Here is a 14943-nt window from a genome sequence, read left to right on the forward strand (position 1 = left end):
ATGATCTTTATCCTGAAATCCTCCTTGTGAAAATACAAATAAATAAGAAAGCTGTGTGCACTTTCAGGACAGCGATTTGCCTTCTGTATTGCCTTGAGTGGTGACAACATGATGGTGTTCCATCCTACTGCCTGGCATGGGATAAACAGCTAGACCAGCAGTGTATCCGCAGAGCAGAGAGCTCTCTGTGTTTTAACTGCCAATTTCCAAGTCAATGCTGCTTATGTTTCCTACAGTATATGTCAGAAATTTGATACTGACTCTGAATACTTTATTCCACTTTGGTAGCCTATCTCTGCAATTCATGAAAAATCAAATTATATTACTTATTAAAAATTGTGATATCTCTGACTCATTTACTGAAAGAAGTAACTCTTTATTTTTCAGAGCTTCCATATGGCTGGGAAAAAATCGATGACCCCATATATGGCACTTATTATGTTGAGTAAGTCTCTGAGTTTGATATTAACTTGTTATTAATACATTGTGAAATTGTTAGTATTTCATTTATTGAGCATGTGTGGCCAACAACCCTTTTATTTCCCTTTCATCTTACTCTGAAGCATCCATGAAGACTCTGGCAGCACTAGCTAGCTGATTTGTCCCTCTCCAGCTAGCTAATTTGTCATTCCTTTGACTCATGATTCTAAAACACCCTTTGGAAAAGATTGTTTCACACTGTCCTCTAAATGAGTGATAGTTAAAGGTATCAAAGTAAATGCTCTTCATTTTGCAATCAGAATGTTGGGAGCTGACTAATTGTACAAAAGAGATACTCTATTAAACCATATTTCAAAGTCAATTAAATTAAGCAGCTATACTTTCTAGTTGAAGGATGAAATAAAATTTAGATATTTTTTCTCTTTTAAGGCCCTATTTTATGGTATCTATTGGAGGTCACCTTGCGTTAATGTATCTTAGCATAATATGAGCTAACCCCTCTGCATCCTTTTATTCTGAATAAAGTTCCTATTAGGGGTTAAATTATACACATATTTTTTTCTTAGGAGAAATCAAGTAATAGTCATAATTTTCAAAAGTTAAATATGTGATTTATTTTTCCAAAGCCCTGTCTTCTGATAGAGAATTTTTTTATTCTTAGCTTTTGCATGGTGTTGTTATTATTTGAGTGAGTAACCAAGCCTACATATTCCCTATGGGAAGTATACTGTCTAAGAAATGCAGAGTTTCAAAAACTAAAGATGTTCACACTATCAAGATCTAACTCTGTTTTCTCTAATCATGTTCTATTTAACAATAATAATCTAGATGGTCAAGGGTTACAGATTGATGGCATTGTTGCATAATTGTTTTTGTAACAGTATTCAAATAGTTACTGAGCTTTTACTGGGTGTCAACCCTTTCTCTGCACTGGGAGGTACCTATGAGTAAGACCTGTGTGCTGCTGTGTGTTACCTGCCCTGGAGGATATCCCTCATGAGCACTTGTCTTGAGTACTTTGATCCACCATCTGCATTTGGATCACCTCCAATTTTGGCACCACAGTCAGTGATTTCCAGTCAAGGTGAATTCATATAACATAGAATCTAATGCTCTAATGTCATATGGACACTCAATAGATGCAAAAAGTAGGATAAGCACATGGAGGTATCAGTAATTGCAAAAATAAAGCAAAATCACTTGTAAATATTAAAGGCCCCCTAACCCCACTACATTGCTAATCAATTAAAATATACATATATTTGAATAATAGTGTAGCAGCAGCTCCTAGATAAATCTATCAACATTAAAAGTTTCCAATAAATGCTAGCTTCCTTTAATTCACCGTATCAGACTGTACCATGCCTCAGCCTATTAGGTCTGAAATCCAAGATAGTTCCATGTAAGGAAAGAGAGTCAAGGTGTGCAACATACCAGATCTCATTTCTAACACACTTTCTTGTAGAACTCATTGAACAAGAACTCTTTCCTTAGTCCAGATGTTGAGAAACTCCATAAAGAGCCAGAAAACAAATATTTTTTTGGAGGGAGGGCGGTGGTATGGCCTCTTGTCACAACTATTCAACTCTGCCATTGCGGCTAGAAAGCAACCATATGTACCACTTAAATGAATGGTGTTTCAATAAAGCTTTATTTGCAGAAACAGGCAGCTGGCCAAATTTGGCCTGTGGGATATAGTTTGCAGACCCCTGTCCTATTCTACTTTTTCATATTGTTCTTCCATGTCCTCAACTCCTTTCAAGCTGACTTCCAATGTGGCAAACAGTATTTAGCTCAGACCTTTCTTCTCTGCCCAAATTATCTATCATGGGTGGGGAAGATACCAACACATCAGATAACAATGCTTCCTACTTTTTTGATCACTAAGGTGTGTGTTCTTCAAGTAAAGATCTGTGTGTTCTTCAAGTAAAGTCCCCAGTGGTTAATTATTGAACTGGACATCAGCTGTGACCCTAAAAGAAAATTGTCTGCATTATCTTTATACTTCAAATAGTTGTCTTTTTGGTTTTCTTAAATTATATTTCTCTCTACATTTATGTACTTCATTTTTCAAGTACACTGCTATGGCAGAAAATTATTCATAATCAAGTCAGTTATGTCTTATATAAGTAGATCAGACTAACATATTTAATGGTTTTAGGTTTCAAGTGATAGTGAAATCATAGATACAGGTCATAGTGAGTCAAATAGCTTAAGTTCCTTCAAGTTGCATCCAGTCCTACTGCATGTCATGGCCTTCTCCCCATTACACAACTCCATAAAGTGTACCAAACAAATAATCAGGCGTATGGGCAAATCAGACCAACCTGCACACTGAGACCAGTAAGTCAAACCTAAAGACAATTTTAAGTATAATTATACTTAGAAATGTCCTCTCAAATTTTGCCTCAAAATAATTAAAATACCTCAATTTATTCTCTATAATATAAACATTACTTGAAATAAGGAGTCATCCATAAGAGCAAAGACAACTGGTCCATTTTAAATTTTCAAATGAATTAACAATTTGTATAGTTTGTTTTAATTGTTCAAAAACTGTGCATCTCATCTCCATTAAACTGTTATTTTCACAGGATATACATTGTTCTGAATAGCAGTCTTGTTTATGGACTCTATATGAATGTGTATGTGACCATAGTGGTTATTCATCATTTTTACTCCATAGAGTATTTCTGCAGGATAAATGTCACCTAATTTCTTTTTTTTATCAAGATATTATTGATATACATTCTTACGAAGGTTTCAAATGAAAAACAATGTGGTCACTAAATTCACCCATAATATCAAGTCTCCCCTCATACCCCATTGCAGTCACTGTCCATCACTGTAAGATGCCACGGAGTCACTATTTATTTGCCTTCTCTGTGCTATACTGTCTTCCCCATGATGCCCCCCACACCATGTGTGGCAATCATAATGCCCCTCAAACCCCTTCTCCCTCCCTCCCCAGCCACCTTCCCCCACCTTTGGTAACTGCTGGTCCCTTCTTGGAGTCTGTGAGTCTGCTAATGTTTGGTTCCTTCAGTTTTGCTTCGTTATTATACTCCACAAATGAGGGAAATCATTTGGCACTTGTCTTTCTCCACCTGGCTTATTTCACTGAGCATAATACCCTCCAGCTCCATCCATGTTGTTGCAAATGGTAGGATTTGTTTCTTTCTTATGGCTGAATAGTATTCCATTGTGTATATGTACCACATCTTCTTTATCCCTTCATCTAATGATGGATACTTAGGTTGCTTCCATATCTTGGCTACTGTAAATAGTGCTGCAATAAACATGGGTGCATATTTCTTTTTGAATCTGAGAAATTATATTCTTTGGGTAAATTCCTAGGAGTGGAATACCCAGGTCAAATGGTATTTCTGTGTTAAGTTTTTTGAGGAACCTCCATACTGCTTTCCACAATAGTTGAACTAGTTTACATTCCCACTAGCAGTATAGGAGGGTTTGCTTTTCTCCACATCCTCACCTCACATTTGTTGTTCTTTCTATGTTGGCCATTCTAACTGGTGTGAGGTAATATCTCATTGTGGTTTTTATTTGCATTTCCCTGATAATTAGTGATATGAAGCATCTTTTCATGTGCCTGATGGCCATCTGAATTTCTTCTTTGGAGAATAATCTGTTCATATCCTATGCCCATTTTTTAATCGGGTTCTTTGCTTTTTGGTTGTTGAGGTGTGTGAGTTCTTTATATATTTTGGACATTAACAACTTGTCAGATATGTCATTTACAAGTATATTCTCCCATACTGTAGGATGTCCTTTGGTGTAGAGAAGCTTTTCAGTACAATGTAGTCCCATTTGTTCATTTTTTATTTTGTTTTTCTTGCCTAAGGAAATGCATTCAGGAAGAAGTTGTTCATGTGTATATTCAAGAGATTTTTGCCTATGTTTTCTTCTAAGAGTTTTATGGTTTCATGACTTACATTCAGGTCTTTGATCCATTATGAATTTACTTTTGTGTATGAAGTTAGAGAAGAATCCGCTTTCATTCTCTTGCATGTAGCTGTCCAATTTTGCCAACACCAGTTGTTAAAGAGGCTGTCATTTCCCCACTGTATGTCCATGCCTCCTTTACCTTGTGTTAATTGACCATATATGCTTGGATTTATATCTGGGCTCTCTAATCTGTTCCATTGGTCTATGGGTCTGTTCTTGTATCAGTTCCAAATTGTCTTGATTACTGTGGCTTTGTAGTAGAGCTTGAAGTCAGGGAGCACAATTTCCCCAGGTTTATTCTCCCTTCTCAGGATTGCTTTGGATATTCAGGGTCTTTTGTGGTTCCATATGAATTTTAGAACTATTTGCTCTTGTTCATTGAAGAATGCTGTTGGTATTTTGATAGAGATTGCATTGAATCTGTAGAATGCTTTAGGCAGGATGGCCATTTTGACAATATTAATTCTTCCTATCCATAAGCATGGGATGTGTTTCCATTTATTGGTATCTCCTTTAATTTCTCTCATGAGTGTCTTGCAGTTTTCAGAGTATAGGTCTTTCACTTTCTTGGTTAGGTTTATTACTAGGTATTTTATTCTTTCTGATGCAATTGTGAATGGAATTGATTTCTTGATTTCTCTTTCTATTTGTTCATTGTTAGTGTATAGGAATGCATCAGATTTCTGTGTATTAATTTAGTATCCTGCAACTTTGCTGAATTCAGATATTAGATCTAGTAGTTTTGGAGTAGATTCTTTAGGGTTTTTTTATGTACAAATCATGTCATCTGCAAACAGTGACAGTTTAACTTCTTTACCAATCTGAATGCATTTTATTTCTTTGTGTTGTCTGATTGCTGTGACTAGGACCTCCAGTACTAAGCTGAATAGAAGTGGGGAGAGTGGGCATCCTTGTCTTGTTTCTAATCTTAAAAGAAAGGTTTTCAGCTTCTCACTGTTAAGTATGATGTTGGCTGTGGGTTTGTCATATATGGCCTTTATTATGTTGAGGTACTTGCCCTCTATACCCATTTTGTTGACAGTTTTTATCATGAATGGATGTTGGATTTTGTTGAATCGTTTTTCAGCATCTATGGAGATGATCATGTGGTTTTTGTCCTTCTTTTTGTCAATGTGGTGGATGATGTTGATGGATTTTCTAATATTGTACCACCCTTGCATCCCTGGAATAAATTGTACTTGATCATGATAGGTGATCTTTTTTATGTATTTTTGAATTCAATTTGCTAATATTTCGCTGAGTATTTTTGCATCTATGATCATCAGGGATATTGGTCTATAATTTTCTTTTTGTGGTGTCTTTGCCTTGTTTTGGTATAACAGTGATGTTGGTCTTATAGAATGAGATTGGGAGTATTCCCTCCTCTTCTGCTTTTTGGAAAACTTTAAGAAGGATGGGTATTAGGGCTTCACTAAATGTTTGATAAAATTCAGTGGGGAAACCATCTCGTCCAGGGGTTTTGTTCTTAGGCAGTTCTTTGATTACTAATTCAATTTCGTTGCTGGTAATTGGCCTATTCAGATTTTCTGCTTCTTTCTGGGTCAGTCTTAGAAGGTTGTATTTTCCTAGAAAGTCGTCCATTTCTTCTAGTTTATCCAGTGTGTTAGCATAGAATTTTTCATAGTGTTCTCTAATAATTCTTTGTATTCCTGTGGTGTCTGTAGTGATTTTTCCTATTTCAGTTCTGATTCTGTTTATGTGTATAGACTCTCTTTTTTTTCTTGATTAGTCTGGTTTGGGGGTTATCTATTTTGTTTATTTCCTCCATGAACCAGCTCTTGCTTTCATTGGTTCTTTCTATTGTTTTATTCCTCTCGATTTTATTTATTTCTGCTCTAATCTTTATTATGTCCCTCCTTCTACTGACTTCGGGCCTTATTAGTTCCTTTTCTAGTTTCATTAATTGTGAGTTTAGACTCTTCATATGGGATTGTTCTTCTATCCTGAGGTAGGCCTGTATTGCAATATACTTCCCTCTTAGCATGACTTTTGCTGCGTCCCACAGATTTTGTGGTGTTGAATTATCATTGTCATTTGTCTCCATATAGTGCCTGATCTCTGTTTTAATTTGGTCATTGATCCATTGATTATTTAGGAGCATGTTGTTAAGCCTCCATGTGTTTGTGGGATTTTTTTTGTTTTCTTTGCATAATTTATTTCTAGTTTTATCCCTTTGTGGTCCAAGATGTTGGTTGGTAGAATTTCAATCTTTTTGAATTTACTGAGGCTCTTTGTGTGGCCTAGTATGTGGTCTATTCTGGAGAATGTTCCATGTGCACTTGAGAAGAATGTGTATCCTTCTGCTTTTGGGTGTAGAGTTCTGTAGATGTCTATTAGGTCCATCTATTCTAGTGTGCTGTTCAGTGCCTCTGTGTCCTTACTTATTTTCTGTCTGGTGGATCTGTCCTTTGGAGTGAGTGGTGTGTTGAAGTCTCCTAAAATGAATGCATTGCATTATATTTCCTCCTTTAATTCTGTTAGTATTTGTTTCACATATGTTGGTGTTCCTGTATTGGGTGCATATATATTTATAATGGTTATATCCTCTTGTTGGACTGACCCCTGTATCATTATGTAATATCCTTCTTTATCTCTTGATACTTTCTTTGTTTTGAAGTCTATTTTGTTTGATACAAGTACTGCAACTCCTGTTTTTTTCTCCCTATTAGTTGCATGAAATATATTTTTCCATCTGTTCATTTTTAGTCTGTGTATGTCTTTGGGTTTGAAGTGAGTCTCTTGTAGGCAACATAGTTGGGTCTTGTTTTTTTATCCATTCAGTGACTCTCTGTCTTTTGATTGGTGCATTCAGACCATTTACTTTTAGGGTGATTATAAATAGGTATGTACTTATTGCCTTTGCAGGCTTTAGATTCGTGGTTACGAAAGGTTCAAGGGTAATTCCCTTACTATTCAACAGTCTAATTTAAGTCACTTAGTATGCTATTAGAAACACAACCTAAGGTTCTTTTTTTTTCTCCTCCTTTTTCTTCCTCTTCCATTCTTTATATATTACGTATCATATTCTGTACTCTTTGTCTATGGCTTGTCTGACTTTGTGGGTAGTTGATTTTATTTTACATCTGCTTAGACATTAATTGTTCTGCTTTCCTTATTGTGGTTTTATTTCCTCTGGTGACAGCTATTTAGCCTTAGGAACAGTTCCATCTATAGCAGTCCCTCCAAAATACACTGTAGAGGTGGTTTGTGCAAGGTAAATTCTCTCAGCTTTTGCTCATCTGAAAATTATTTAATCCCTTCTTCAAATTTAAATGATAACCTTGCTGGGTAGAGTATTCTTGGTTTGAGGCCCATCTGCTTCATTGCATTAAATATATCATGCCACTCCCTTCTAGCCTATAAGGTTTCTGTTGAGAAATCTGATGATAGCCTGATGGGTTTTCCTTTGTATGTGGTCTTTTTTCTCTCTCTAGCTGCTTTTAAAAGACTGTCTTTATCCTTAATCTTTGTCATTTTAATTATTATGTGTCTTGATGTTGTCTTACTTGGGTCCCTTGTGTTGGGAGGTCTATGCATCTCCATGGCTTCAGAGACTATCTCCTTCCCTAGACTGGCAAAGTTTTCAGCAATTACCTCCTCAAAGACACTTTCTATCCCTTTTTCTCTCTCTTCTTCTGGTACTCCTATAATGTGAATATTGTTCCATTTGGATTGGTCACACAATTCCCTCAATATTCTTTCATTCTTAGAGATCCTTTTTTCTCTCTGGGCCTCAGCTTCTTTGTATTCCTCTCCTCTAATTTCTATTCCATTCACTGTCTCTTCTACTACATTTAATCTGCTTTTAAATCCCTCTGTTGTATGTTTCATTTCAAATACGAAATTTCTCAATGATTGAATCTCTGTCCTAAATTCGTCGTTGAGTTCTTGAATACTTCTCTGTACCTCCATGAGCATGTTTGTGTTTTTGATTTTGAACTCTCTTTCAGGAAGATTGATGAGTTCAGTTTCACTTGGCCCTTTTTCTGGTGTTTGTGGGATTTTGGTTTGAACCAGGTTCCTTTGACATTTTATATTTGTATGCGTAGCCCTCTAATGCCCAGAGGCTCTACTCTCTGGAGCTGCTCAGCCCCTGGAGTGATGTTGGGGGTCTCAGGGGAGCAACACTGATGCCTGGGGAGAAGAAAGAGCTGTTTCCTGCTTCCCCACTACTGTACCTGTCTCCCAAAGCATATCTCCAGGGCTGGGTTTTCAGCAGCCCTAGGCTTCCAGCCCCTCCCTGCTCAGTTTCTCTTCCTTCTGCCAGTGAGCTGGGTGAGGAAAGAGCTTGCATCCCACTGGATCAAGGCTTTGGTACATTACCCTTTTTCATGAGGTTTGCTCTTTTCTCCAGGTGTATGCAGCCTGGCACCACCTTCTTTCCTGTTGCTCTTTTAGGGTTATTTATATTAACTATATATTTGTATTATATGTGGTTTGGGGAAGAGTTCTCTGTCTCTTCTCTCATGCCGCCATCTTTAAACCATCCAAATGTCACCTAATTTCTTATAGTTAATTATACAGGGGAAAAAAGGTAACTGTCCAGTTTGTTATGTTGCTATATCAACTTTTCATTATAAATATTATAAATATAAAACACACTAAGCCTATATTAAGGCACTTTATAATTGTAGTGATAACATTAAAGTCAATATTATAAGGAATCATATATTTTAATTTGTAATATTCAGTTAATGTAACAAAGCAAGGTGGTCTTATTGGGCATTCTGTAGTCAAGAAAAATGATTCACTAATTCCATTAATGAGAATGGACAGTGGGTTCTCTGTAGATCTATCATTTTAGGGTTTAATTATACGCCCAATTATGCACTTAGCGGCATGGATACAAAATACGGAAAACATTCCATCTTCCCACCCTCTGCAAAAAATCCTGTGCAAGGACACTACCAGTCCAGCTGCAGTCAGCCACTCTTCAAACAGACCAACAACTCTGAAGAGATGTTGCTGCGTAGGTTCTCTGTCATCAGCCAGGCATGTCAGACTGAAATCAGCCTTCTGCCTCTGGTGCAGTTGCACACTCATTTTCCTGTCAGTCTCAGAGACAAGCAGATAGGAATTCCAATAATCAATAGCAGGGAAAGTGTCTTACACAACTTAAAGCTGAAAAGCCTAGACAGAGCAGTGTTGGACACTGTCACTGACCTTACCCTTCTGTCCCAGAATGCTGTCCTGTGCAACTCAATTTTAACATTACAGGTTTAATATATTCAAAAGTCAGACAAATTATCATCATCATCCTATCATCAACAGATTTAACATTTATTGAGGACTTAGTATAGTCATGAACTGGGCTAAGCACTCAGCAGTCATTACCACATTTATAATTCTCTCTGTAGTGATAATGAGGTAAACTGTCTTAAGTTAACAGGTAGGAAAACTCTGGCTGAACAAGTTAAGTAACTTAAGCAGTATCACACATATGAGAGAAATGGCTGTCATTTGGACCCAGACACCCTGACTGTAGAGCAAAGACTCAAAACTCTTGCTCACAGTGCATCCAGTGAATTTAGTATTCATAATCTGTAATGGTCCAAACAAGCCTCTGATCCTCATTACTGGAGAAGAATGAGGGGTCTCTAGAGAATGGCTCCTCCCTGGCTCCCCCAAGGCCAGTCTCCAGAGGACACTGAAAAACAGGAGGCCATGCTGCACACAGCCCTGTGAGAATGGCCTCTGACACAAGCATGCTGAGTCACCAGCTCCATTACCTGTGACTTGAAAGTAACCCTGGACCACATGGCCAGTGGAGCTTGACTTTGTACAGGACCCTTAGGAAGGGGAGTCCATAGGGTGTGGGCCTTAGCATAGGGATGTTGGTGCTGGTTTGGAGCAATGGAGGCAGCCACTGGCTCTGTATTTTAGAGAACAATGGGCCCTACTCATTGTCTTTCCTCATTTTATCTACAGACAGGACAGATGGACCACATTTCTACTCTATGTAGCAGCAGAAAGAAGTTAGCCCGATTTTTTCCTGACAGACACCAAATCCATGATTGTACAGCACTTAGTAATATGTTAAGATGTCCTAAAGTTGCTAACTAGAAATGTAACTGTCACTGCTCATAAAGAATGGGAAAAATTTTTAATGAAAAAAGTGCAAAATGTAGAGATGAGCAGCTGTGACTTTTGTACAAGTGCAGTTGTTTTTCTCCTCTTTTGTGAAATTACGTCTGCTGGGTATGTTTTGATTTTAATAGCAGTTACACAATTCGCTTAACTAGCTAGTTCAGAAGACACAATTTCCTAGAACAGCTTTCATGCAAAGCTGCCTCTTCTGGCACAGACGGAGAAGCAAACCATATAACTATAGTCAAAACGCTAGTAGGGGCTGACAGATGTGATTTTCATGTGAAGGTTTAACAAGTTTTTCTTGTGATGTCACACATCTGCTACTATAAAATGTTACTTGTGTGCAGTTCCAGAAAGTATGAAAGATACTGCACATCCTCAACATCACATTAAATGGGAAAGGAAAAACACATTCATTTCATGGTTAATGATGAGTTTTTATCATGACGTAGCAAGCTGGAAAGTTGTTGGAAGAGATTTTAATTCAACATCATATCCTAGGAATATTTATCTTCTTCATGCCTTTGAGTAAGCTCTGTAAATGTTCCAAGACAAAAAATCTTCCTAACGTTAGAATTTTTAAAAAGTCAGCATGAATGTAAAACATTCCCAATTATAAAAAAGCAGAAAAGAATACCCTTTTAAAATCTTACTTGTTCTCAGAGAATTTCTTTCCTACCCTGAAACTTAATTTTTCAAACTTTCAGTTTTTCATCAATCTTCAAAAACTAGCAAGAAGTTTTGGATGTTACTTAAATAGTTATTTAACAAAGAAATCCTTTTCCAGCTTGCAAATTTATGTAATAGAAGATGCTTGATTGAGGTGGCATTGTTAGTGAAGTTGCTCAGAGACATTCTATGCTAACATGAACTCTAAACCTTACAAGTAGCATTTGGTCACATCAGTTATTATGACTCAGTGGCCAAGTGTGTGGACTGCTGAGTTTCATAGTATGTTGGCTCTGCAGCTTCCTGGTTGAGATCTTGAGTAGTCAGGTTGTAGAGAAGGAAGAAGAGAAGGTGGAGGAGAGAGAGGGGAGGGGAAAGGTAGAACTTTTATAGTGTGCTTCCTACGCATCGGGTAGTGTTTAAGTGCTTTGCCTATACTAGCTCATTTAATCCTCACAAAAATCCTTTGAAGTCTATGTTATTCCACAGAAGGAAACTGAAGTAAAGATATTTTTACTTGAAGTAAAGATCAAGTGCTAAATAATAGAGCTGAAATTTGAACCTCGTCTCATTCCACAGGTGGTGGTTAGCACTTAACACAGATCTGTAGTAAATGCCCGAGTAAATGTTAGTTATTTTTATCTTGTGATCATGGATAAGGCATTACTGGTTTTCCAGCTTTCATGATTACAGTACACCCCAAAAGTGAACAATTCTAAGGGAAATTATTTGATTTGTAAGAAATATACAACTTAATCTCATGGTTAGAGTGTGCCACATTTAATAAAGAATAGCATTGGGATTAGTGACATAAACCCACTGAAAATAATAAAGCAAGGACTGCAGAGTTGATGTATCCATGGCTTCCAAATGGTTGAGGTTTCAGGGTAATTCCCAAGGAAGTTGTTTTTGTCGTAATTGTCCATGGTACACAACACCTTATATAGCTAGGAATTTGTGAAAATACAGTAGTCCTCCCTTATGTACAGGATATATGTTCCAAGACCCCTGTGAATGCCTGAAGCAGCACCAACCCTGTATATACTGTCCTATATGTGTATATGTACCCTATATATACTGTTTATTTCCTATACATAAATACCTAAAATAAAGCTTAATTTATAATTTAGAAATAGTAAGAGATTAACAATAATAATGATAAAATAGAACAATTATAACAATATATTTTAAGAAAAAAAGTGTGGTCTCTCTCTCAAAATACCTTATTGTTCGGTACTCACGCTTTCTTGTGATGATGTAAGATGATAAAATACCTACATGGTGAGATGAAATGAGATGAAGGAAATGCAGGCATTGTGGCATAGCGTTAGGCTGCTGCTGACTTTTCTGACATTGTGTCAGAAGGAAGGTCATCTGCTCCACAGGTTCACTGAAACCACAGAAATCAAAACTAAAAATAAGAGGGTACCACTGTAATAGTAGAAATAATATTGTTTAAGGCATTATTTTAACTGTTAACCTGCTTTTATATCCATTATCTCAAATATCAATCACAACATTTACCAATGAGGGAACTGAATCTCTGAGGGGTTAAGTGAGTTCTCCCAGAGCATATGGCTGGTAAGGCAGAGCTCTCTGATGCCATGAAGAGCTAAGAAAGACTAGGTAGAGTACCTATGTTTTTATATTAATATAAAATCCTTATACTTTCCAAAATATTTTCTCATAATTATTATACAAGCATAAATCAGTTCACTTCACAGTTGAACAAACAGAACAAGTATACCAAGATCAATATAGTACTCTATCTCTAGCTGAACTACAGTCAGGAGACATGCACTCTGGCTTCCGTGCAGCTGACCCAGGCCAATTTCACAGCTTGTGACATCACTCCTTTCAGCCTGGAGAGAACAGCAGTCGGGACTCAAAAGTGATGGATCCCCTAGCTCCAGGCACATGCGCCTTTTGCTACATAGCACTTCTGATGGTTTGTAATTGGCCATTCCTACTTACTTCCTCTGTATCATTCAGTCATGTTACATAAATTTCAACTGGCTATTGATTTACTTTCTTAATACCATCATTCAACCATAGATCCGTAGAAAGGCCTAGGGCTTCCTTTTACTCTTTCTGCCATGGTCCCTTAAATATTTTTAAACTCCAATCCTTTCAATCAAAATGAAATCTCATGGCCAATCTTCCTTCTCCCCCACCAACTACCACCCACCCCCAGCTCACCCGCTTACTTATGATTAGAGGTAATCTTTCATGCTGTGAGATACTTTACCATTACTGGGGATCATACTAATATGATCAAAATTTGCCCTGTATTCTAGTTACCTTCCCCTCCCTTGAATGTCTTTTCAACTAAAGGAAAGAAAACTCAATTCTGTAATTAAATACACTTTTGCTAGCAGCTGTTTGATCTCATAAACTACCTTATTTAACAAATCTTCTGGTTCCAAATAAAAAAATGATTTAGTACCTCGAAGTTTAAATTGGTTTAATTGTGGGTCGACTTTAACAAATAATAATGAATTATTTGCCTTGACCTTAGAGTTACATATAAATGTTTTTTAAATAATTTTTGCAATTCTAATCAATTATTTTCTTTGTCTCAAAGTCGGTAATAAAAGACAGGGGAATTATTATCCCTGCATCAACTTTTCTTTGGGAATATATATGTGGATAAAATAAATATAACATAAACACTGACTTTATTTTGTTCTTTAAGCCTTTTTTTATGAATCTAACAAATGGGACTCTGCGGAGGTTAAGTACAGACAAACAGCAGAGCAGTGTGCTGGGTTGCAGAGAGCAGGGGAACTTAGTGGTAGAGGCAGCATCCTGGGAGGACACACCTGAGCCCTTGTCCTCCCAGGGAGAGAGGGCAGGCAGGAGTGGTCAGAACTGGAAGCACCGGGCTGTGCGCTCCGAAGGAAGGACCGTGCTCCCTCCTATTCCACTGTTCTTATAGGACCACGAGAGGATGAGAATGGCCTTGTGAAAGCGGGGCGGACAGTCTGCATTTGGGGAACTGTTGCTAGAGGGATTTACAGAAAACCTTTTGAGCTGGATGTGAGCTGCCTGGAGAGTGTTATTCCCCTAGAGCTGCGTGGGAAGTACTGACCCTTCTGCTAGAGGAGGACACCCTGGTCCTTTGTAACTCATTGCTGTGCCACCCATAGAAAGCTGCCACCATCGTTCACTGGACAATCCTGTTTGCCTCTTGCCAATCAATGTTAAATAACAAGTAGACCAGTGTTATAATTCTATATAGAATAGTTAGTTTACATAGTTTAGTAGTCCTCCCTCTGGATTACACATGCTAGGCTTCCTGCGCATGAACTGCAGATTGTCTCAGGCTACCAGTCTGTATTGTCACATTCTTTGGAGTCCTATCTTAAACTGAGACTAAATTCTAAAGTTAGCACATGAAGTGAAAATGACAGAGTCGAAATAATCCTAAAACTCCCTCAGGATCATTTCCTGTTGGAGACTAGCATACTGAGACAACGGATCGTGGTTTTTTTCCATTGGTTTTGGAAAAGAGTTCTTTCTGGAATTAAAGTAGTTGGCTGGCATTTAAGTCTTTTAGATAGATCTTTAATAGATACATAACTAGAATCACATTCAGCTCAGAGAGATGTTAATACTGTCAAAGGGATGAGGGAATGTAGTGAAATAGAGGAAGCAGCAGATTGAAGTCACTCTTTGGATATATTATTATTGAATAAAACAGGATGGTCCCTCTAAATAGGTAAAATGCAATGCCTTCACACCACATAAGAACTA

General features: G+C 37.4%; 1 protein-coding gene across 8 annotated transcripts in view; it reads left to right on the plus strand.

The window, feature by feature from the left end:
* MAGI2 (membrane associated guanylate kinase, WW and PDZ domain containing 2) overlaps positions 1 to 14943 on the plus strand; it is a 1446279-nt gene that overhangs the window by 1129450 nt on the left and 301886 nt on the right. For all 8 annotated transcript variants that reach the window (XM_073238936.1, XM_073238938.1, XM_073238937.1 and 5 more), the window contains one exon: positions 388 to 445. In XM_073238936.1, coding sequence (XP_073095037.1) covers positions 388 to 445 — 58 coding nt within the window. The remainder of the gene's footprint in view (positions 1 to 387; positions 446 to 14943) is intronic.

Source organism: Manis javanica, chromosome 6 (assembly GCF_040802235.1).
Source record: "Manis javanica isolate MJ-LG chromosome 6, MJ_LKY, whole genome shotgun sequence".
In the NCBI taxonomy this organism is placed as follows: domain Eukaryota; kingdom Metazoa; phylum Chordata; class Mammalia; order Pholidota; family Manidae; genus Manis; species Manis javanica.